Raw genomic sequence first — 24,297 nt, 5'->3', positions numbered from 1 at the left:
ATGAGGTTACTTTCGCATTCATGTCACCGCTCCTGCAACTACTGCACGAAACAAGGCCAACACTATATATGTATCTCTCTCTACAAATGCGGTAAGAAAGTGGAAAACCATAAGACAAGATTCTGTGAAACATGTCCTTGTACGGTGACATGTGTTGGATAACACACATTGGAGAACTCAGGGCTACAGGGGCCCTGCTCTGAGGCATTTTCCCATGTAAAATATGAGTCTCAAAGGTTTTTTTTTTTTTTTTTTTTTTTTAATCTAATACTTCTGATAGGTATTAAGGAGCCAAGGTGTCTGTCGCCGATTAGGACCGAATGGCCATGCTGGGTGTTAGATCTGCCTATGACTGCCCTGAGCTCAGTTGTGGGAAATGTTGGTCTTGTCTGGCCCATGTGGACCTCTGAGACCGTATTAGGGTGCTACATAATGAAAGTTATGTATATAACAACAGCTGTGTTAGCTTTTGGATCACTCCGATACTCTTCTACATTCACAGAGTATAAGCAGTGCTGTAATAGAAACACACAATTCTCAGGCATCTGACCTCTCAGGCAGCTCCATACTGCCATCTAACGAGACACCTGTCACGCATCTCTCCTAGACACCTCTATCAAGAATAGGTAACTAATGTGGCCGGTAAGAGGAATTATTGCGCTAGGTTAGGAAAAGGGCTAGGGCTAAGATTAGCTAAACTATTTAAAAGAAGTATAACACATCTAGTAACTGAGAGATGAGGTTCCTGTAGGTGGCAGTATAGAGGAGTCTGAGAGATGAGGTGCCTGTAGGTGGCAGTATAGAGGAGTCTGAGAGATGAGGTGCCCGTAGGTGGCAGTATAGAGGAGTCTGAGAGATGAGGTGCCTGTAGGTGGCAGTATAGAGGAGTCTGAGAGATGAGGTGCCTGGGAGATGAAGTCTCCATCTGGACCCCTCCATATCCTTTCTGTAGAGGGTTGTATTTTCTATTTTAAAAGAAATACTTTCCAACAGTCCTCATTGAAATGTGATCTTGTTTGCGGTGGAGCGTTTTAGAATAATACCCAAAACACATTGCAAGTGCCTTTTTACCCATAATATTTTTATTTTTGTAATTTAGTGTCCTGAACAACTGAATCAAATAACCACAGGTTACAGTAATAGCATGAAAATTGTTTTGACGCAATGGAACAAATAGTCCTCAGTGACAATTTTTTTTTACAACAAAGCATGCTACAGAAAGAAAAGGCAAAGGGTTAGATAGGTACCTAACCCATGAAGTACAATGCTATAACTATTTAAGGCTAAGGAAACTGTAACTTTAACTAATCCTGCAAAATACGTGGTAGAGACAGAGGGATGTGTCTTTGTCTCCCCCTTTTGGCTAATCTCAGCAACGTCTTATGAATTGCAATTTAAACTACGCAAGATAAAATAGATCTCAGAAATACATACAGACCACATCATAAATACTCAATAAATATATAACCCATATCCCATAATTAAACAGTTAAAACCATACATATAACTGAATTTGCTACATGAAGATAACCCCTCCAACAGTTCATTCACACAGCAGTCCGTGTCCACTGTGCTGGATCCTTGACTACGGCATCCAGTCTCTACTCTTCATTCGTTCAGCTCTATTAGCCTGAGGAGCAGTCCTTCAGGGTACGTCTGTAGAGCAACATATACGCCGTGCCATCTCTGTCAAGAAAAATAAACTAAATCCATCAATTGATTCAATTTACCACCGGAATAACAATTCTACAGAGAAGTAATTTAACAATTTGTATTGGATCTGTACCTTTGACTTCCTCCATAAGCATTCTGCACTTCCGCCCAGCTAACCTGTGTTGGTGTAAATGTTGTGTCACTTCAATAAAAAATGAAAGGTACAGCTGCGACCAAAAGTATTGCCACTCTTGCACTTAATAATGCATAATTTCTTGCAAAACACTGTTATAATCATTCCGCATCCACATGTGTTTCTTTGGTTTGCATTTCCATAAAAAAGATCTAAATAATTTACTAAATCTTAGCTAATTCCACAAAGAAATCCTAAAATGGCACAGACAATATGATTGACCCCTAAAGTAAAGTAGTTAGAAATAATTTGATTGAAAGCCAGGAATCTTTTTTTACTTTGGACTGTGTAGAGTTGCAGGTGGCTGCAACATGAAAATTGCTCACTCATACAATCTGGACAGAGAATGTAAAATGGACAACCCCAAGGCTACAAATCCATCTCCAGGGACTTTGATGTTCCTGTTTCCACTGTATGTACTGTTATTAAGAAGGGCCACTTGTGGCCTCCCCGGACAAGGCCGCAAGGGAAAACCTGATGAAAGATTGCAGCAAAGGATTGTTCAAATGATGGAGAAAGAACCTCAGTTAACTGCTACATAGATTCAGAGGTAGAACAGTTCCAACTCGCCCAATCTGTCGCCAACCTAATGAAATAAAGTGCTGTATGGAAGGTGACCTACTGCTGAGAGACACAAAAGGACAGACAGCAATTTACCACAACACCTGAATATACCACAATCCATCTTGGACTATATCCTTTGGACAGATGAACCAAAAGACAGAGATTTTTGGTCACACCGTCTCCATGTTTACAGAAACCTAAATAAAGCCTTCAAAGAATAGAACACCGTCCCCACAATGTTGAGGACATTCAGTGATGTTTTCGGGTTATTTTGCTGCCTGTGGCACTGGGTATCTAGAACATGTGCATAGCATAAAAAAAATCTGGAGAATATCAAGTCAGTTTGGAGTGAAATGATGAACCCAGTGTAAGAAACCTGTGTCTCTGTCAACGGGTCCGCCATGGGCCTTCCAGCAGGACAATGAAACTATACACACCTAAAAAGGCCCCAAGAAATGGTTCAAGACAAAATGCTGGACTGTTCTGAAGTGGACAGTAATGAGCCCATATCTAAATCCAATTGAAAACATGTGGAGCAAACAGCAAATCTTTGGAGAACTGGAGCAGTTTGCAAAAGAACAGTGGGCCAAACTGCCTGGAAGCTCAATCACAGATATAGGAATTGCATGATTGCAATTATTTTCTCCAAAGGCTACATATTCAGTTCTGATTCAAAAACAACAGTTATATTAACAGGGAAATATTTGAGGCAAATAATTTGGTAAATTTTAACTACATTTGAGTTATATGAAGAAAGTTCAAGATTGCCAATACTTCAGGCCATGACGGTATGTTCTGTATTATACAAACATGGTTACTCCCACCTGTTTTATATAATCATCATTTGCGTAGTACCAGCTCGTATCCTTCTGACGGATGTAGGCTGTGTAGTGTCCACATAGGGCACAACCAGAGTGCACTATGACTGCATACAAATTGTACTGGCTGTCACTCTGAAAGAAGAAACAATTACAGTTTGATCTTTCATAACAGTGTTGCAATTTCACTCCAACTTTGTGTGATACAAAATAAAAGTCTATTAGATTAGATTCAACTGTGTCATTGAACAGTGAAAGTGCAGTACAACGAAATGCAGTTTGTGTCTAACCAGAAGTGCAAATAGAGTGCAGAATAATTTATATATACTTTAAAGTATTAAGTATATGTATAAACAAGTGGAATGTATAGATGTGCAATTAATGCAAATGCATTACATATGGCAACTCTAAATGTGCAGTGGAAATTTTACAAATTTACAGAAAATGTACAGGTATTAAGTATAATGTATGTACAAGTGAGATAAATAGTTGTGTCAATTCTCAATGGCATTCTGAATTTGCAATCGAGGCAAACTGTAATATGGTAGCATCTGCAACTGAAATGCAAGGATACAGCAATGAGGTTCCCGAGGTAGACACGTGTATGTAGCAATTGAAAATGCAAGTACAGTGGCAGTTCTAAATGCGCAATGTGCAATGACGGCAGGTTTAAGCTTGCAAGTCGGCATGTGCAAATGAAATACAGGAATAGCAGCAATGACACGTGAAATTAAAAATGTTATCAGACTTGTAAGGCAGTGACAGAGTCCAGCAGTACAAATGGTGAGCATAGTTAATGATGGGAAGTTACCAAGTTCAGCAAGGTTACAGCAGATGGAGAAAAAAAAATGGTTCCTGAGCCTGCGGGTGTGAGAACAGAGAGACCTGTACCGCCTGCCTGATGGGAGGAGGCCAAACATCTTGTGGCATGTGTGTGAAGGGTCCCTGGTGATGCCCTGTGCAGACAACGCTTGCGCTGGAGGTCTACAATGGCTGGGAGCTGGGGACCCGTGATGTGCTGGGCGGTTTTCGCCACCCATTGCAGGGCCTTCCGGTCGGCTGTGGAGCAACCACCAAACCACACTGTGGCGCAGTTAGGTCATCCATAGGTCATGAAGTGCGTTGACCAGCCTAGAGAGGATGACTGTGTTAAATGCTGAGCTGAAGTCTAAGAACAGCATTTTCACATAGGTGTTGGTTTTGTCCAGGTGGGTCAGGGCAGGGTGTAAAGCTGCGGAGACGGCGTCCTCTGTAGACCTGTTTGACCAGTAGGCAAACTGGTAGGGATCCAGTTTTGAGGGTAGGCAGGACTTAAGGTGGGCCAGAACAAGTCTTTCGAAGCACTTCATGATCGTGGGGGAGAGTGCGACAGGTCGAAGGACATTCAGGCTAGACGCAGACAACTGCTTCAGCACCGGCACAATGGTTGCAGTCTTGAAGCAAGTGGGGACCACCGCCTGGGCCAGTGACAAGTTGAAAATGTCAGTGAAGACCTCTGCCAGCTCCCCAGCACATGCTCTGAGCACACGCCCGGGGGACGCCATCAGGACCAGCAGCCTTGCGTGCATTCACCCTGCTCAGTGCAGAGGACACTTGTGCAGTGGATAGGCTGAGGGGGGACGTCCAGGGGGGTTCAGCTTTAAGGGCTGGCTCTTTGCAGTCCCTGTCGAGGCAAGCGTAGAACCTTTTTAACTTTTTATCAGTGATGGAGAGATCGCTGGCTGTGGGGGTGGGGTCATTTGGCCGGTAGTCTGTGATGGCTTGGATGCCCTGTCACACACATTGAGGATCAAGGTTGTTGTTTAAATGCCCCTCGACCGGCAGTTTTGTGGTCATTTTTAGCCATCTTGAAGCCTCTTTTCAGTTTGGCCCTGGATGAGCTTTAGGTCACTGCATCACCAGATCTGAACACAGTGTCAAGTGCCTTTAGCGGTTGTTGGACCTCACTGTTCATGCAAGGCTTCTGGTTGTGGGGAAGGTCTACTATGGGTGGTAACGACGTTGGCGCAGGTGTTAATGTAGGTGTTAATGGAATAGGAACAATGAGAGGTGGTCAGACTGACTCAGTTGGGGGAGGGGAATGGCTTTGTAGACCTCTGGAATTATTATGTTCACCTGGTCCAGTGTATTGTCTCCTCTGGTGGGGCAGGAGACATTTTGATGGAATTGGGGAAAAACTGTTTTCAGATTTGAGTGATAGAAATTGCCTGCTAGAGTAAAGGCACCATCCGGCTGGGAAGTTTGCTGTAGGCCCATTATGTAGGCCCATGTGTTAGTTTTAATATGCATAATGTTGTGTATTCCAAGAAACAGATGGTATACATATGCCTACCTGGTGTACATAACTTTTTGAGAGTACCTCTGCTGTCAGAATGCCTGAAATGTTCAGGGTTTCTGGGAAAGATACTTGGCTGTGTAGTTTCTTTGTAAAACCTCCGGAGTTACGGACTCTTTTCAGGTGAAGACATAGGACCGGTGGCAGGGAGATGAGTTTAAAGCCCTGCACGAAAAGGGACAAAATGAAGTAATTCAGTGAATAGGAAAACCACAACAGAAATAAAACCATGTAACAATGTAAGTTGAGTTAGCAAAAAAGAACTAACATGTTTGGATGGCGTTTTCTCTCCACACCTCTCACAGTAGCATTCATCCTTGCCCCTCAACTCCTGCAGCTCAAAAAATAACCTTACACAGTCCTCCTGAAAAACAACTGAATATGTAAGACATAGAGACTCAATAAACCTTAAAGAAAACATCTTCAGGCTTTCAAATGGGTGATATAACATTCTGTTCCTTTGACCAGAAAACAATTAAAACAAAGGAATACTCACCAAAGAGTTCTGTGTCTCTCTTATGGTTAGAGGGAGGCAGAGAAAAAAGCTGGTCCCAGAGTAAATGTTGCTACATTTTGTACACTGGAGGTACGTCTCCACATCAACCTTATACAGGCACTGTATCTTTTGGGCCTAGAAATAGAGAACACAGAGAAAATATCTCATCATCTGTCAAACCATAAATGATCGACTTATGTCTTTAAAATGACCTTTCATCATCTCTCAAAAGATAAATTACAGTGTAATCATCTCTGAAAACGTAGAGCTAGACTTCTGTATATTGTTGGTGACCCTGTTATATTTTAGTTGATTTAATACAATGCCATGTAAATATAGTGCATACCAAAGTCTTGTCGTGCATCTGTTGTTGGATGAAGTTAAGAATAGAGAGGAATACCTCAACTGCATCCTGCTGAATATGGACTGAGAAACACTTGTACCTCAGTGAAAGTTGAAAACAATATTATACTTCTTATAACATACACATTTACACCCATGCTGCAGTGGTATCTGTGCACCACCGTCAACCAAGTCATTTCATTTAATATAGGTTTTCTGGGTGAGGAACAATCTAAAATCAGGTGGAAAATGTTTTAAATTCTCCTTTGTTATACAGTACCAGTCCAAAGTTTGGAAACACCTAGTCATTCAAAGCTATTTCTTTATTTCTACCATTTCACACATTGGTGATTACCTCAGGAAGCTGGTTGAGAGAATGCAAAGTGTGTGCAAAGCTGTCATTAAGGCAAAAGGTGTCAACTTTGAAGAATCTAAAACACAGATTATTTTGATTTGTCTGGTAATACACACTGACTAGCAAACACACACACACTCACACACCTGTCGACATACAAATCTGCATTGTACAAGTACTGTAGTAGTCATAGTTTTTTCAGTGTAAAGCCATAGTCCTGTACATACTGCACTGTTATTAGTCTGTTTCTTCAAGTAAAGTTTAAGTTCACAATTCTCTGACTTCCTACTATTGAGTTGTGATTGATGCTCAGAAGCAAACACATCCAAACAAATCTAACAACCTAAGAAGAAAAAAAAGATTATTTTAGCTGTGTACTATATTGACCAATGGCATTCTAGTGACAGGTAAGAACAACAGTACATACGGCTGATCTCATGCCTGTTCAGGCAGTGCAGGAAGTCCCAATGGTGAGTTCCATGGCCACTAAAGTCTCGCATGGTCACTAATGTCTTTCTCAGCTGCAGAGGGACACTTCCATTTTCCTTGTCAACTGGATTCCACCTAAGAACATAACATTCCCTGCACTCAATGTGTTTCCAGAAGCAGCCAGTTGGCTCACTAATAATGTCTTAATGTTGTATATTGATTACTAGTAACAAAGGATTGTAACCTGCCATCTGGCTTACCTGTCTAGTAGGTCTACCATTTCCCAGGTAGCGGAGAAGGACTGTAGCAGTGCATTCACACAGCAAGACAGGCCATAATTCCTTAATCCAACCAGGCCTGTGGGCAGTTAGGGTGTGCTTTCATCAACAATTAATTATACTTGAATCGGATTTTGACAGACTTTTTTTTAACAGAGCATTTTTGCAAATACTCCAAAACAAAATAGGCCATATTTTAGGCCATAGATGGTCTGATCACATGATTTTGTCAATAGGTCAATATGTAGAAATACAGTGTTAAGGGTTTCATTAACTTTCTCCCACTGTATTGTGGAGTAATATTGCTTAGGATTCTGTAGTGGCCAGTGTTGTTACACATTGGGTATTAAATACGTCAGGTGAACAGATTAAAATAACGAGCCCATTGGCTTATTTCAAGTAGATTTACCTTGTGTCCCACTCCTGAAACGCAAAATACAGCAGCGGATCCTTGACAAACTGCTTCCTTCCATCAGTGCTCTCCTGTAGGCACATCAATACGGATTTAAGAAGTCCTTTGAGTGAAACACAATCAGTAACTATTGTAATGACTGCAACAACACAACTGGAAAAACACAAAGGCTACATTCTTGGGTAGACTATATTGTGAATCCCAAACACACGCTGCATATAACGTATGGATTTCGAGCAAATCAACTTCACTTACTTCATCGATTTCATTGAATATCCACAAGCTACCGAAACCTGACACGAATGACTTTATGGCAACTTCACTTTCACTTTCGATTTCTGTCAAGCCTTATGTAAAAATGAAACTAAGTAAGCGACGCAAATATTTTTTAGGCTGAATGTATTTTTATGTTTCTGCACAGTCCTCAAATTTTCACTGTCCTCAAATGAATTTGATATGTCCCCACCAAACGCAGTCATTGGCAAAATAGGAAAATCATTCACATAAAATAAATGTAGGGCCGGTGTTGCGGTAAGTGGTGTCCGGATGGTGATATTTCCAGATACGACGTAGAATCCTTGGGCAGGAATGATCGTGTATGTGACGATCGATTCCTGTTGAAAATGCCGCAAACGTAAATAAATCGTTCAAATGTTCATTTTGGCATTCTTATTTGTGTCATGATCTCGGATACAGTGGTTGTGGTAGAGTGCAGTGCGCACAAATTAACTTGTGATAAAACACTTGCATCTACCATCGGTCATGTTTCATATACATATCCTTTCATTTACACCTACAAAAATCAAATCCTCAACATAGGCAACACAACAGGTGTGGTGTAATAAACACAAACTCAGTTTACCCATGTTAACACGGTGCACAAAGTAGTGATGCACAATTAGTGATGGTAATTTCCTCGAATGGCCATGCTACTTACCATCCGGGGGTTTGACTTTGCTCCTTGCTCAACAACGGTTTTTACTAAGTTGCGCCACTATCTTCAATCATCCATATTTTTTACGTAAAATATTCTTAGTTGCACTACATTCTTGATAGCCCATCATGGGAGTTTTTATTTCATAGCCCTAATGGGAGGATTAAAAAAACTATTATTCATAAAAGTCCCGGACTGCATCTTTAACTAAACAGCTGCAGTTAGTACAACCAAAACTCTTTTACTCACCCTGGATCTAAGATAGAATGTACATCTGTAAATAGGTACCTAATAGGTGTGTTCTGTGAATTGTTGTATTTTGGATATTCTCATATCCCATCATATTACATCCATTTAATACAAATGTCTGTCAGCTTTAAGTCGACTGTGTATTCTGACCTTATAGGTTTTCTTGCAGCACCATTACAACAAGTAACGTGAATAAAGGTGAATCTGCCACAGAAACGTTTGCATAACTTTTCTGCGTTACTCCAGCCAGGAAACGCTTTACACAATTTGGAAATTAACTGATTTATTTATGTAGCTTCCAAATATTTCAACATTTTAAAACTTGAAATAAAACATATGCATTTTTGAGTGTGCACAGAGTTTAATAAAGTGTTTCTGAAAATGTCTCAAAATATGCACAAAATTAAAAAATCCCCTACTTGATGAACATTAAACAGATGCACATTAACATATACTGTAAATGTACAATATCAAATTCAAAAGCTTAGACAGAATTCAACAGTGCAATTAAAGTGATCATAGTAAAGTCCATTCCAAGATTGCCTTTTTTTAAAGACATGGTGGTCAATATACCTAAAAGTCTGCTTCAGCTTATGACACAGGAGTTGTCAGGTTTAGGTGCTGGGGTAGGTGGGGGTGTTTGCCAAAATGCTGGTGTTGGCCTAGGTGCTGGTGTTGGCCTAGGTGCTGGGGTAGGTGGTGGTGTTTGCCAAAATGCTGGTGTTGGCCTAGGTGCTGGTGTTGGCCTAGGTGCTGGTGCAGGTCTCGGTGCTGGTGCTGATGCAGCCACTGATGCAGCCGCTGAAGAATAGTATGGCTGGTAGACTTGCACCAATGAGACATCTTCACTATAATGGATAAGGTACTCTGGGTACACCTGGTGCTTCTCAAATACCACAAAGATGGAGGGGTTTCTGACGTCATCCACACAGCTGTCGTAGAAGATGGTATCCCCTCCATCTTTTGAGGGGGGCCGGAGGTAACTGGAGTGTCCTTTGGTGTAATCTCCAACCAACACACGGCAGACAAACATGGACCTCCTATCTGATTGGCCAGTGTAGCTGTGGGAGTACTTGGCATCCCTGGCAAAATAACTACCTGAAATTGATGTTAGAGGGATTAAGGAGAGTTCAGTTACATACAGTCGTAATAGAAGTGGAAAAAGTAAGTACACCCACTGCAAATGTGTTCTTAAAAAAAACATATCTGGACACGATAGGTTTGAGCTTTTGGACTATATGTTTTCAATTGCTCTCTAGTCCTGAGACTGAGATGGCCACTGTAAAATTGTAAGATTTTGTGGTCCCGCAACCACTTCTGTGTTGATTTTGATAAATCTTTGGGATCAGTGAATGGTCCATCTACACTCATCTCTGTATTTTCAAGTATTGTAGAATTGTAGTGCTCTTTCAGCAAAAAACTCTGTAACAACGTTCCTGTCCAGTGAAGTACAAAATGCCTTGAAAAAGGCAGAAAAAAAATCATAATAGCATGAGCCAGCTCACCTTTCCCATAGGCGGTTCCGTTAAGACCACAGATCCGCCAGTCAAAGTTGTTAAGGCATATGGCATCGAGGTATTTGGAGTCAGTGCCGTGAAAAAGCTGTTTCTCTATCACATTCTGTCCTCTGCTGTTCTTTTTCATGAGATCCGTTTGCCTAGCAATCACAAAAATAAAATGGACAACAGCGCAGACCTGAGTTCAAATATTATTTGAAGTATTTAAATGTTTCAATATATATCAAAACTAGTATTTACTTAAAATGCACAGCTTGTTCTATCTGTTCCCACAGATGCTGTATTTGTTTGAGGCATGAAGACCGTGGACACCACAAAGGCCTCAGTGGACCAGGATTTGACTGACGTGGCAATATTTTCCACACCTCAATTGTCCAGTGTTAGCTTCTCCTTGTTTTTAGCTGATATGAGTGGAACCTGTTATTGTGATCTGTTGCAATACCCCACAGACGTAATGAGTGGAAAGGCATCTCCTGCCCCCTCAACCACATCCATTCCTCGTATCTTCAGACCAACACTGGAGGTGCTCTCCCATTCCTAACTTCTGTCATCAATGAGTCCCGGATCTCTGTCTCTGTCCCCTCTGACTTCAAGATGGCCAGGGATACAGCCTTCCTCTAGAAGCCAGCACTTGACACCGCTGACACCAAAATTGACAGACCAGTCTCCTTTTTATCTTAACTGTCCAAAACATTTGTTATCGCTAACCTTCTCTATCAACCTAACCAGTCAGGTTTTATGAAAGGTCACTCAACCAATGTCCCCTGTGTCAGTCTCTTTACACTGCCCAAGCTAACTGCCTCGTCTCTTATCTCATCCAAACCTGAACATCCAGATATAAGCTCTTCATTATGTACAATAATGATGGATCCCACTTCTCCCTGAAGCTAGCTAACCGGGGCTGGGTGTGTCTCTTCTCCTGTCCCTTTTTAAATTCCCCCTCTTCCCTCATGTACCCTGTTGGTCATTGTTTTTCATGTTCTGTGAGAGGTTCACTATAGCTAGTTCATGTTTTCATGAATTCAAAGTGTTATAATCAAGTGTATTTTTGTTTGTTAGATTATATATGGGACAGAAAGTTAAGAGAGAATGTTTGTTCAATGTGCAACTATTGTGGGAGCAGGACAGAAGCATGTATTGTGTATTCTATACCAATCAATAAGTGAAGTAATAATTAGCTGAAATTGTATGAAATCTTAAAGAACATACCACTGAAAAACTTCCCAAAGTGCTTTGTTTTGAATCCGTTCGATTTGGTGGATCTTGAAGCCCCTCATAGTGTCACAGAAAAGCCGTTTAATGTCCATAAACTCCAATGACACGCATGGAAGTTTGACTTTCTGATAGAGATGAGAGAGAGGGACATAGTCATTATACAACCAAAGCCGAACATTTTGTATTTTTATGTTTACAGGGACAGTGCACATTAATCAACATTTCAGTGAAAGTGACGGTTTTAGCCAGCCGGGCAGGTTATTAAAAACAACTAAAATAACAATTCAGACAAACATTGAGTACATGCCGAGCAATATATTACAAGCAACATGTAGCATGCAGACAGAGCAATTGCACAAGAAGCAACAAAGCACATAAAAACAACAGTGTTTACACACCTCTCAAGCTACTGACAACATGGAAAGCAGCAATACACAGCTAGGGATTATGTTCACAAGTCAGACTGGCCTTAATGTCAGGTTTGTTGTGAAGGTGTGATAGGTGGTGCAGTTGTGTGTGTCTGATAGCAGTGTGTTCCAGACATGGGAGCTCTAACAGAGACAGCAGATTGACTAAAGATGTGTTTCCTTAATGGAACTATACAGTCACCTCTCAAGGCCGACCTTGTGGATCTGCTGCCATGGGTTTGGATTTTATGTTTAACAAAAGAACTAAATGAAGAGGAAGCCAGGTCATTTAGGATCTTGGCTAAAAGACATACATCCGTGTATTGCACAAGATTTCCCCAACTCAGTTTTGCTATATCTACAGTCAAAGTATTTTGTATAAATCGGAAATTAGCTAGGTTGAATTTAGTTATTTGAGTTACCTTTTTCACCTGCTTTTTAAAAGAATGTTTGGAATCAAGTATGATGCCAAGGTACATAAAATCAGATACCATCTGGAGCTTCTCCCCTGACACATTGACATCTGGCTCTGCAGCATCAGTTGCCCTCTTTGTGAAGAACATACAGAATTTTTTTTTCCCACATTGAGATGCAAATATGAGTCACTGAGCCACTTTTAACCAGGACCATCACAGCAGTGAGTTCCTGTGCAGCAATGTATTTGCAGATTAGAGTCTCCCCCACAGGAAACAAAATAAACAAATAGACAAATAATATTTCTGCAATACCTTGTACCCTGTTTCAGGAATCTGTGCCTTGTCCCAGCGTTCTGGTAAAGCTCTGAAATTTTGGCGAATGTAGGGTGCCTTTTTGCTAAAATTTAAACAATTAAAAAAAACATTTGGTAGTCGAGTACACAAATAATATTTTACAGTCAGTCCTTTTATAAGAGAGTAGACTAACTGCCTAGTCGTGGAATGAACTATGCTCAGGAGTAATTTCAAAAGCAAGTTGATCTATATGAAAACATGAACATATTCCTATCACCTGGTTTTGATAGTTTGTGCATCACTTGAAGACACAAACTCAGGCCGTCTTCTTACAACCTTCTTGGTGCCGTACTGCTGGTTTGTTTGAATCATATCTGAAATGGAGCAAAGCTGTTGTAACTCTAGAGTTTGTTGTAATACAAAACTGGAAAAAGCTTTGGGTTTCATGTGACAATTGACAAGGCACCTTGGAGCTGTCATTATAATTGTACATCTACTGACTTAAGTCGCTAAGAATCCGTAAATCACCAGACATAATTGTCTTCTCCAAACCTGCTCAGCTGTGTTTGTGTGTATTTGTACAATGCAACAGTGAGGAAAAAACTGTCAAGTGTAGGGACTTTAAACAAACTTTTTGGTCCACAGCTACAGCATTGTAGTATACAGTGCCTTTTGGGGGCCCTAAGCAAAATTTGTTTTGGGGGGCCCCTGTCCCCTAGTGGTCTGGGGCTCACTAGCAGTCTGGCTGCTCATGTAGCCCATGCCTAGGACTGGCCCTGGTAGTATAGAAAAAAAACACTCATATATTACTAGCCAAAATATATTTTCTCAAATACACCATTAAACACATAATGATTCCCTGTGCTGTGTAATGTTTGTTAGAATATAAATGTATTACCGATAAGAGGTATCGGTAATGCTTGTCTGAATATGTCGTTTGATATACACTAGAGATGCTATGATTGCATGGATACACAGATGAGACCTCTTCTTTTTATCCAAGGAAAAAAGTACTTTACAGCAGCAAATTTATATTCACCTAATTAGATACAGAATTATGTTGCATTTAATGAAACTTGTTTGGTCTACCTAGTTTTAAGGCCGCTTGTGATATTTCTTGGATGTGTGTTCACCTGGGAAACTAAGTTTGTAGTTCTGAGATCCCGCGTTGAACTCCACTACTGCCTGGTTATCTTCCTGGAAACTCTGCTCAAGGTCTTCACTGGTGACAGTGGCTGATCTGTGTCCACCATTCTTTATGACAAGACAAATTATTAACCTGTTTTAGATTTGAAGACTGACTGGAATTTTCTATATTTCACCATAACCACTTCTAAATTAATTCCTGCATAATCGGCACACCAAATTGGTACATTATATAACAAAATATCATACAAATTACACAGACATGACTGGCCACAACATATCACACATAATGAGAAGTATACAATTGGAAGTATGTAGTACCTGTTTTGGCTCATTAGCACCCCTTTTACAGCTACTTACAGAAATTACAGAGCAACTCCAGAGCGCATTTTTAATACTATTTGTTGTCACTCACAGCTGATGCATATGGAATCCACATTCCATACTCGTCCTCCCAAAACCAGGTCCACTTTGTGGTTAGGATAAAGGTAGGCTGAAGCACAGAGGAGACCGTGGATAGACGTCGGACTTTGTTTGAGCCACAGGTCATTGTATCGAAACACACAGGCTGGACCCGACTGCTGAGAATGAAAAAAAAAAAATATCACCAATCCCACGTGGCTGTATATTACGCTTACGAGAAGCGCAAGGCATTAAAGGGACATTTCATTTTAAGGGACATTTCTTTTTACTTAGGTAATTTCTAATCACTTATTTACGTTTCCATTAATATGGTATTAACATGTCATATGTGTCAACAAAATTGTGAATTCCTCACACAATACAAACATTCATGTTTTGTTCCTGTCTTTCACTAGTAAAAACAGTCCATCTACACTTTGGTCTGTGTCCAGAATCCATAGCAATGTCTAGCTCTGCTTGTAATGAGGACTGTGGAATCAACAGAAGCTGTAATTGTTTCTCAATCAAGAATCTCCTGATAATCTCTAAAAACTAGCAGAACGACCAGATCTACTCTACCTGACCTTTGCGTGATTAAGCAATTGGCACAACACCATTGGCAAGAAAACTTCTACAAATAATGACAGTTCATTTTTAGATCAGACAACAGGCAAAAAGAATCAATGATGTCAAAAAAGAAAGTCACGGTGCATCAAAACCTAAGTCTGGAATAGCTACATCACTCATAATTACGTAGCAGGGACCCTGAAAAAACACCCCTAACAGTACGTTATGGAGGACCTGCTCTTTAATTCCTTATATTAGCAGCCATTAATAAAAATAAATTACATCTTTAACAAAGAGCACACCTGTATGTCTTTGCAGGGTTGCAGTAGTCCTTCTCAATCTCCTCGTTGTCTTTAAGAGCTGTCCAGATTTGTCCCACCCTCTCTTCCCATTGGTAGGGCATGGTACAGTGGACTTTAAAGCACTTATCTAATGTAAGAATAAAGAATATGATAAAGGGTTTAAGTTTTATGTTTTAGATAACTATTGATGGTTTCAAATGGTATACTTTCCAAAAAAGCTTTCTTACCACCATGTTTGCAACTGCCCTTGATGAAGTACATGCATATCTCAGTTTTTTCTGAAAAAGAGAAACCAAAATGTAATTTACCATGCAAATAAGAACAGCATTCTAATAGCTTGAGTATGTGTGTATGTGTATAATGTGTATATCATTGGATCTTTATCACCAGCTTATAACCATGTACTTACACAGCTGAGCATCTGAAATGGGGACTTTCACAGGCAGACTAATTTTCACTTTCGTGGCTTACAGATTTTCCTCCCATACATTTTTTTTTATATTTTGATGTGTCAAAACACTTGGCGATGGATGACTGAATGCATTATGAGAATGTGTGCCAGCTCATATCATATAAAGATCTTATACTGCAGAATGTCTCTGAAACACATTTTCATTTTCCCACTATACACTGAATTCACAGGGGCTAAATATTGAAATAGCTTTGTCTGACCAATTTTGTACACAGTTAAAAAAAACCGTTCTCTTTTCACTGAAAAGCAGATGATTTTAATACATTTTTCATTTTAATTTGCCTTTTCTACCATCCTCCAGGGATCACCGGGTAAACAACATTTTCACAAGACTAAGCACAACAATTGATGCTGTGGCTCCATTGAAAATAAGGGTAATTAAAAACAGAAACCTCCTTGGAGGAATGAAGAAACAAATACTTTTAAAAAGAAACTGTAGAAAGGCTGAACGGACAATGGAGAAAGTCTAAACTACAAGTCTCCCGTGACATTTTGAAGGAAAACATCACTATATATATAATAATGCAATTAAGAAAGCTAGATAATAATGCAAGGTTTATTTTTTCAACAACTGACAGTCTTGTACATCCGGTTCCTCTAATCTGGTGCCTCCACTCCTGACCTTATGCCCATCTCTAAATGGGAGGAGTTTGCTAGCTATTTCAATGGAAAGATCCAGTGAGCCATCACCTTAAGCAGAATACCAGATAAGGCTGACATTCTATCTTTAGTTTCTCTGATAGGACTCTTTTGTCCTAGTTGACATAGAGACGCTAGATAAGGTGGTGTCAAACCTCAAGTCACCTACGTGTTCTCTTGACCCTATTACCACATCCTCATCTTAAAAAATGTATAAATGAACAGCATAGATGAGGACATCCTAACAATTATCAACTATTCTCTTTTTCCAGGCACTTTTCTTACTGCTCTTAAAACTGACTTTAGTAAAATCGCTAACCTTGACCAGACTCTAACCTACCAACTACAGACCAGACTCTAACCTACTTTTTTTTCTGGAGAAGCCTGTTGTAATACAGTTGAATGATCATCTGAATGCCTGTTCTGTGCTTGAAAAATTCCAGTCTGTTTTCCGCACACAACATATTACAGACACAGCACTCGAGTTGCAAACAACCTCAGGATAAACATGGACAGTAAAAAGATGTCTACTCTCGTACCACTGGACCTAAGTGACACCACAATTCACAAAATTCTTCTAGACAGGCTTCAAAATGGGGTTGGACTATCTGGTTTTGTTTTAAACTGGTTTTTGACGTACCTCACTGGCAGAATTTTTTGTATTGCCCTTGGAGACCACAGATCAGAGACAATTAAGATTACATGTGGAGTTCCACAAGGTTCGATTTTGGGTCCTATACTGTTCAACCTTCCACTTGGTACCATAATTAGAAAGCATGGTATTCATTTTCCCAGCTATGCTGATGACACACAACTTTACATCTCTGTGTCCCCTGATGACTTCAGCCCCATTGACACATTGATTAAATGCATCGAAGACATTAACTTATAGATGGCAATTAAACAAGGAAAAAAACTGAGGTTTTGATATCTTGTGATTTTAGGCTGTGACCTGAACTTTAAGGACCATGTTAGACACGAAAACATATTTTTACCATTCAAGGAACAAAGCAAAGGTCAGTCTGTTTCTCTTCCAGGCAAACACTGAGAGACTGATTCATACATTTATCACCAGCAGACTCCAATATTGCAACTCACCACTGTCTGGCCTAACCCAAAGTGTATTGGCAAACTGCAACCAATACCAAACAGAGAGCACACATAACACCCATTTTAAAGACTCTTCATTGGCTACCTGTGAATTTTAGAATTGATTACAAAATGTCCCTATTGATTTTTAAAGCACTACATGGCCTTGCACCTAAATACTTGTCCGACATGGTTTTTATATACGTGCCCGGTTGGTCATCTGGTACTGGTCTTTTGGTTGTCCCAAGGGTCAGAACCCACACTTTTGGTGAAGGCTCTTTCAGCCACTATGGACCTGTCCTTTGGAACAGCTTGCCAGTTTATCTAAGGGACACAGATACTATTGACATTTTTAAAAAAGGTCTTAAGACCTGCCTTTTTAGCCTGGCATTCTAAAAGATTTTCTTCAACTTTCTTCAAATGTTCTTCAACTCTTAATATTAATATAATGTAGTCATTCATCCTCTTTGTTTTTAACGCTTATTTAGTTTTTTTTTTCATTTATATCTCTACTGTAAGTCAAACATTTTATCAAAGCATTATTAACTGTTTATATTCTGACTTACCTGTTAAGCACCTTGAAATGCATTTTGTAAGAAATGTGCAACATAAATGTTTGATGGATAAGGCATCATGTTAAATAGGGTTGATGTCCCATTCATATGTTATTCGAAAAAAATCCCTATTTAAACATGCACACTGATGCTCACACCACTGTACTTAATGCAGTATTGCCATTACCTGGACCAGATCTGTTGAACCCCTGGCTTGTGTTTGGAGTGGCAGCAGCCTGAGCAGCAGCGTCATGGTCAGACTCTTGTTGGCGTACGCCCCTGGGTCTATTCACACCATCTACATCATGACTACCTACAAAATATTTGGAAACTAGGTTTAGGTTCTATAGTATATAGCATTCAAGTAATAATTCATTCTGTGTTGTATTGGGCTCCTGAGGAAGTCGAGAACCTGCTCCATGACATGCTGACAGTGTTGGCATTACAGTGACTACTCTCTGGAACTCTGTAAGATTGGTTACTTGCATTAGCGATTACCAAATATCCTTACCTCTTGGTATTTGTCGCTTTTTTTGCTTGGTATGGCCTTGCTTTTGCAACCATTCAATGTTCATGTACACAGACTTCAGGGAGCAAATGAGCCTGCTTGGCACCCCTTTATCCTGCAGGGTTTTAAGTGGATGGGGCTCGTAGAAATCATGACATTTGGAGCAGTTGCAGCTTCTACTGAGAAAATTCTCACAGATATGGAGCCTCTTGCAGGTCTCTCCATCTACACATTTTCCATACTCTCCTGCACCATTGTTGTAGTTGTGGCACACCTAGCAGAGGGAAAATACTTGTGGGAGGATTGTATAAGGGAGGAAGGCAGCTACACTGTCACACACACAAATGACCATGCACTCACACAGAAAATAACAGTATCCTGGGAAAACTTTATTCATATGTGTAGACTATGGCACAGGTTTGGAGTAACAAAGCGTATCTCACAATTGTTAAATGTAATGAGGACTTGTGTAAAGCGTTTAAGCAATTTCATTATTGATGGCTTAATAAACCATGAGGAAGCAGTGAACTGGGTGGGACATCCCACTTATTTGGCTGGTCCCTCCTAATGATCCTGGAATCTTGTAATCAAGTGAGGTCAGTCAATAAAAAATAAATGCTACTCTTCAAGAAAAAAAAAGTAGTTCTTCAAAATGAAGATGGCCCAAGGGCTCTCACAGACAGCATGAAACAGATACACAGATGCCATGTCTATCCAAGTTGATACCTGGCACGACAGTACCATGCATTGCTGATAGTCAATATTATAGTTAATTAGAAAAAGATCATACATATATTTTTTTTTTGAAGGAGGCAAGTTCAGATAGACATTGTATAAGATTTTGTAAGTGTGTAACATTTTCCATTCTTCGCACCAAAACATGGTGTAGAGATAGAATATAAAATATTTTTATTCTATTGAGCATTTAAAAGTCTATCGAATTTGTTAGCGCATATTAGCATCTGGTAGCTTAATGTTAGCTTCTCAGTTGACTATCTAAAACAAGGCAGATGGTGAGCTCACAGGCTGTAAAATAGTGCAACAAATATTATTTTGTTTACAACAAGCTCCTCCACCTTTCATTTTTGAACTCACACCGCACATCCATGTATGTAAATATAAACTTATTTATGAAATATTACATGTATATATTGTAAAAAGTATTATTATAAAGTTGCCTAACATTTTTTTAGCTCCTTGTTACCTTTGTTGAGCCATCCGCTTCAATGTAAAAAGTCATAGTCTGGTCTTCTTGTTAGAGCTATAGTGGGTAAATGTACTGTAATTAGCTAATACATCAAATACAGGAGACACATTTCTGTGATCATATTAATCGGGGGGGGGGGGGGGGGCTTACAGCGGGGAGAACAAGTATTTGATACACTGCCGATTTTGTAGGTTTTCCAACTTACTAAGCATGTAGAAGTTTGTAATTTTTATCATAGGTACACTTCAACTGTGAGTGACGGAATCTAAAAAGAAAATCACATTGTATGATTTTTAAGTAATTAATTTGCATTTTATTGCATGACATAAGTATTTGATACATCGGAAAAGCAGAACTTAATATTTGGTACAGAAAATTGACATTTGCAATTACAGAGATCATACGTTTCCTGTAGTTCTTGACCAGGTTTGCACACGCTGCAGCAGGGATTTTGGCCCACTCCTCCAAACAGACTTTTTCCAGATCCTTCAGGTTTTCGGCGGCTGTCGCTGGGCAATACCGACTGGGTAGCTCACTCCAAAGATTTTCTATTGGGTTCAGGTCTGGAGACTGGCTAGGCCACTCCAGGACCTTGAGATGCTTCTTACGGAGCCACTCCTTAGTTGCCCTGGCTGTGTGTTTCGAGTAGTTGTCATGCTGGAAGACCCAGCCACAACCCATCTTCAACGCTCTTACTGAGGGAAGGAGGTTGTTGGCCAAGATATCGTGATACATGGCCCCATCCATCCTCCCCTCAATACAGTCGCCCTGTCCCCTTTTGCAGAAAAGAATCCCCAAAGAATGATGTTTCCACCTTCATGCTTCACGGTTGGGATGGTGTTCTTGGGTTTGTACTCATCCTTCTTCTTCCTCCAAACACAACGAGTGGAGTTTAGACCAAAAAGCTCTATTTTTGTCTCATCAGACCACATGACCTTCTCCCATTCCTCCTCTGGATCAACTTCAGACACGCCTGGACATGCGTTGGCTTGACCAGGGGGACCTTGAGTGCGCTGCAGGATTTGAATCCATGACAGTGTAGTGTGTTACTAATGGTTTTCTTTGAGACTGTGGTCCCAGCTCTCTTCAGGTAATTGACCAGGTCCTGCCATGTAGTATTGTAGTATTTTCTAATAATTGCGCCAACAGTTGTTGCCTTCTCACCAAGCTGCTTGCCTATTGTCCGGTAGCCCATCCCAGCCTTGTGCAGGTATACAATTTTATCCCTGATGTCCTTACACAGCTCTCTGGTCTTGGCCATTATGGAGAGGTTGGAGTCTGTTTGATTGAGTGTGTGGACAGGTGTCTTTTATACAGGTAACAAGTTCAAACAGGTGCAGTTAATACAGGTAATGAGTGGAGAACAGGAGGGCTTCTTAAAGAAAAACTAACAGGTCTGTGAGAGCCGGAATTCTTACTGGTTGGTAGGTGATCAAATACTTATGTCATGCAATAAAATGCAAATTAATTATAAAAAAATCATACAATGTGATTTTCTGGATTTTTAGATTCTGTCTCTCACAGTTGAAGTGTACCTATGATAAAAATTACAGCCCTCTACATGCTTTGTAAGTAGGAAAACCTGCAAAATCGGCAGTGTATCAAATACTTGTTCTCCCCACTGTACCTGCTTCTAATAAGTGGGGGCACATATTATTCTATACCCCCCTGCTCTTACACCCTTCACAGTTTCCATATATTAATAATATCTCTGGAATGAGGTTTGGATGTTCAACAAAGACGTATGTTGGGAAAACTGAAAGTGAACCTTGTGTTTTATTTTATTACATTGTAATACTGTGTATTTATAAAAACAAATAAGACATTGAGAAACAGTGTAATAATTCACATTGACTGACTATTGGTACTTGGTAATTGTATAATAACACGATATAATTATTTAATATATTATAAAAGTAGTCAACTTTCTTCCCGAAATAAGTTAGACTACAACTTTTACCCTGTCCGTTCCATTCTTCTGTTCAAGAGGAATTATCAGTCTTTTTCCCTATGGAGGGAGAAGTTTGTCTTTTCTATTGAGCCCACAGTTTTCCATATTTTTATAATATCTCTGGAATGAGGTTTGGATCTACAGCAAAAACGACTGTTAAGAAAAGGTAATGTACGTTTTGAATTGTATTTTTATTTTACTACTAAATTACTAAATTCCTGTGAAAACTGTGTATGTATACAAAACAAATAATATCAAAGGTACTATATGTTTTTAATAAAAACTCGTTAATAGTTTAATGAATAAAAGTAGACACACTTTTAGACAGTATATACACACTTTTAGACACCTTTCTCCTGTTATACAGGAATCATACACAGTTCCAATCGGAGAACCTGTAGCACACTTACTGGTGGTAAGAGGAAGTTGTCGTTCTGAAGAAGCAGAGTACATAGCTCAGCTCTGTTCAGTTCCTCCAGTCCATGTTCATTTAAGATTTTTCTGTTACCCACGGAGGTCAAATCATGGCTGAAGCGACATCCTCTTCTGTAGTGAATAAAAAATAGTACTTTAATGACCTTTAGTACAACGAAGAAGCATTTCAACAACAATAGCGTGTAACGATGACGTGTACCAATGCAATGCGTCATTGCACGCGTAACTAACAACTAAAGTTGGCAAAAATAGGCTATGGCTAGTAAAGCAAATACGTCCCAAAAGTTCCCCAGAGACCTTTTGACTATTAACAAGTTCTAGGCCTACACTAAAATCAGCAAACCAATTGTAAAAACAGTAACATAAAACTGGAAAGCAGTGAAGTTAGTGTACATGCCTTCTCTGAACAAACGGGCACTCTCCAAGGAGAAATCGTTTACAAAAATGTAAATTCCTGCATCCATGGCAATCTTGGGACCTGCAGAGTCGAACATCCGTCTTAGCGACAACTCTTTGCTCTCCGTTAAAATCAACTAAACAAAACATATCATGATTCAAAATCACGTCTTGCACAGACACGTTCATGTCATAGTAAAAATTGTTTTCTAGTTCACTGATATTCATCGACCCATTATTGGCGCAAATACGTTTTATAATGGTTGATTCCATAATTTCTAACGCGCTGACAACCAACGTTAAACCATTCCCATTATTTTAGCAAATGCGACGAGGAAATTCTGAGCGCCTGGGTCAGCTGGGCTGACGTTATTTCAGGTGAATCGAAAACGAAACTGTAGCCTCACTAGCGCTCTCCAACTAAAACAAATAAGGCGTTCAAATCAAACAATAAAATTGCAAGATCTTGCAAATGTTTTTAAATGCCGTATGTAGACTGGCATTGATCTTGAAAATGTTTTTAAATGCAGTATGTAGACTGGCATTGAAAAAGGCCAAGACATAAGTCTTCTGACCAATATTAAAAAAGAACTTCTGGGTCACAAAGAAGTGGAATATTTCAGAATAAAAGTCGCCGACGTATTAGGACAATACATAAAATGTTATTTATTATTTACTGGCACAAGGACAGGATTTTTAGCGCAGGGCCTGACTTTTTGACATTACTTTTGACAAATACACGTTTTGGTAAACGTTGGAAACCGAATCACATTAGTGACATATGCCGTTCATTTGTCTCCTTCATTTCCTCAAATTTTACACTCAAAAACGACGATTTGCACATAAGATGGACACGTATTCTACAAAGATTGTACACCCATAAGCCATAACATTATGACCACCTGCCTAATATTGTGTGGGTCCCCCTTTTGCCGCCATAACAGCCCTGCCCCATCAAGTATTCGACTCCACTAGACCTCTGAAAGTGTGCTGTGGTATCTGGCACCAAGATGTTAGCAGTCCTGTAAGTTGCGAGGTGGGGCCTCCATGGATCGGACCTGTTTGTCCAGCACATCCCAAAGATGTTCAATTGGATTGAGATCTGGGGAATTTGGAGGCCAAATCAAGACCTTGAACTCATTGTTGTGTTCCTCAAAACATTCCTGAACCATTTTTGCTTTGTGGCAGGGCGCACTACCTTGCTGAAAGAGACCAATGCTATCAGGGAATACCGTTGCCATGAAAGGGTGCAGATGGACTGCAACAATGCTTAGGTAGATGGTATAGGTCTCATGAATGGCAGGACCCAAGGATTCCCGCAGAACATGCTTTCTTCTCATAGTGCATCCTGGTGCCATGTGTTCTACAGGTAATCGACACACACGCACCTGGCCATCCACGCGATGTAAAAGGAAGCATTATTCATCAGACCAGGCCACCCTCCATTGCTCTGTGGTCCAGTTCTGATGCTCACATGCCCATTGTAAGCGCTTTCGGCAGTACAGGGGTCAGCATGGGCACCCTGACTGGTCTGCGGCTACGCAGCCCCATAAGCAAAAAAATGCGATGTACTATGTGTTCTGACACCTTTCTATCAGTACCAGTATTAACTTTTTCAGCAATTTAAGCTACAGTAGCTGGTCTGTTAGATCGGACCACACGGGCCAGCCTTCATTCCCCACGTACATCAATTAGCCTTGATTGCCCATGTCGGTTCACCAC

The 24,297-nt window shown here is 40.1% G+C and overlaps 2 protein-coding genes across 7 annotated transcripts; both read right to left on the bottom strand.

Annotated features, from left to right (window-relative positions):
* Positions 1 to 1,066: 1,066 nt before the first annotated feature.
* usp18 (ubiquitin specific peptidase 18) lies at positions 1,067 to 8,835 on the bottom strand. Of its 3 annotated transcripts, none has more exons than XM_034289952.1 (11): positions 8,813 to 8,835; positions 7,873 to 7,946; positions 7,446 to 7,542; positions 7,184 to 7,320; positions 6,406 to 6,485; positions 6,060 to 6,194; positions 5,832 to 5,927; positions 5,561 to 5,728; positions 3,235 to 3,363; positions 1,787 to 1,830; positions 1,067 to 1,686 (listed from the first exon to the last, which is right to left on the bottom strand). In XM_034289952.1, exons 2-11 carry the CDS (start codon positions 7,934 to 7,936, stop codon positions 1,626 to 1,628), a joined length of 1,011 nt encoding a protein of 336 aa, XP_034145843.1. In that variant the 5' UTR covers positions 7,937 to 7,946; positions 8,813 to 8,835; the 3' UTR covers positions 1,067 to 1,625. The 3 variants fall into 3 exon arrangements, with proteins under 3 accessions (XP_034145843.1, XP_019898173.2, XP_019898172.2); XM_020042614.2 differs by lacking the exon at positions 8,813 to 8,835 and adding an exon at positions 8,738 to 8,756; XM_020042613.3 differs by lacking the exon at positions 8,813 to 8,835 and adding an exon at positions 8,131 to 8,654.
* A 498-nt stretch (positions 8,836 to 9,333) lies between these two features.
* On the bottom strand, positions 9,334 to 23,141 carry si:ch73-252i11.1 (WWE and TCCD_inducible_PARP_like domain-containing protein). 4 transcript variants are annotated; one of them, XM_010887097.4, is made up of 13 exons: positions 22,577 to 23,141; positions 22,155 to 22,290; positions 18,590 to 18,860; positions 18,266 to 18,391; positions 15,552 to 15,602; positions 15,325 to 15,451; positions 14,469 to 14,634; positions 14,041 to 14,161; positions 13,185 to 13,281; positions 12,926 to 13,010; positions 11,785 to 11,915; positions 10,564 to 10,715; positions 9,334 to 10,156 (listed from the first exon to the last, which is right to left on the bottom strand). In XM_010887097.4, exons 1-13 carry the CDS (start codon positions 22,846 to 22,848, stop codon positions 9,645 to 9,647), a joined length of 2,247 nt encoding a protein of 748 aa, XP_010885399.2. In that variant the 5' UTR covers positions 22,849 to 23,141; the 3' UTR covers positions 9,334 to 9,644. The 4 variants fall into 4 exon arrangements, with proteins under 4 accessions (XP_010885399.2, XP_010885400.2, XP_010885401.2 ...); XM_010887098.4 differs by having other exon boundaries at positions 14,469 to 14,631; XM_010887099.3 differs by lacking the exon at positions 22,577 to 23,141 and adding an exon at positions 19,791 to 19,847 and having other exon boundaries at positions 22,155 to 22,215.
* Between the last annotated feature and the right edge of the window lie 1,156 nt (positions 23,142 to 24,297).

This window comes from Esox lucius, chromosome 23, assembly GCF_011004845.1.
Source record: "Esox lucius isolate fEsoLuc1 chromosome 23, fEsoLuc1.pri, whole genome shotgun sequence".
Taxonomy (NCBI): domain Eukaryota; kingdom Metazoa; phylum Chordata; class Actinopteri; order Esociformes; family Esocidae; genus Esox; species Esox lucius.
Note: the sequence above shows the minus strand (reverse complement) of the source record. Positions and strands in the feature narration are given on the sequence as shown.

Excerpts from the sequence above, each read along its gene's own strand:
- usp18 (XM_020042613.3), bottom strand. Across the intron at positions 7,543-7,872 it reads TTTCAGGAGTGGGACACAAG|GCCTGGTTGGATTAAGGAAT; the intron begins GTAAATCTACTT and ends AACTGCCCACAG. Across the intron at positions 7,321-7,445 it reads ATGGTAGACCTACTAGACAG|GTGGAATCCAGTTGACAAGG; the intron begins GTAAGCCAGATG and ends TTATGTTCTTAG.
- si:ch73-252i11.1 (XM_010887097.4), bottom strand. The coding sequence starts at position 22,848 with ATGGAATCAACCATTATAAAACGTATTTGCGCCAATAATGGGTCGATG. Across the intron at positions 15,603-18,265 it reads GTTCAACAGATCTGGTCCAG|AAAAAACTGAGATATGCATG; the intron begins GTAATGGCAATA and ends TCTCTTTTTCAG. Across the intron at positions 13,282-14,040 it reads CTACAAACTTAGTTTCCCAG|ATATGATTCAAACAAACCAG; the intron begins GTGAACACACAT and ends GCTCCATTTCAG.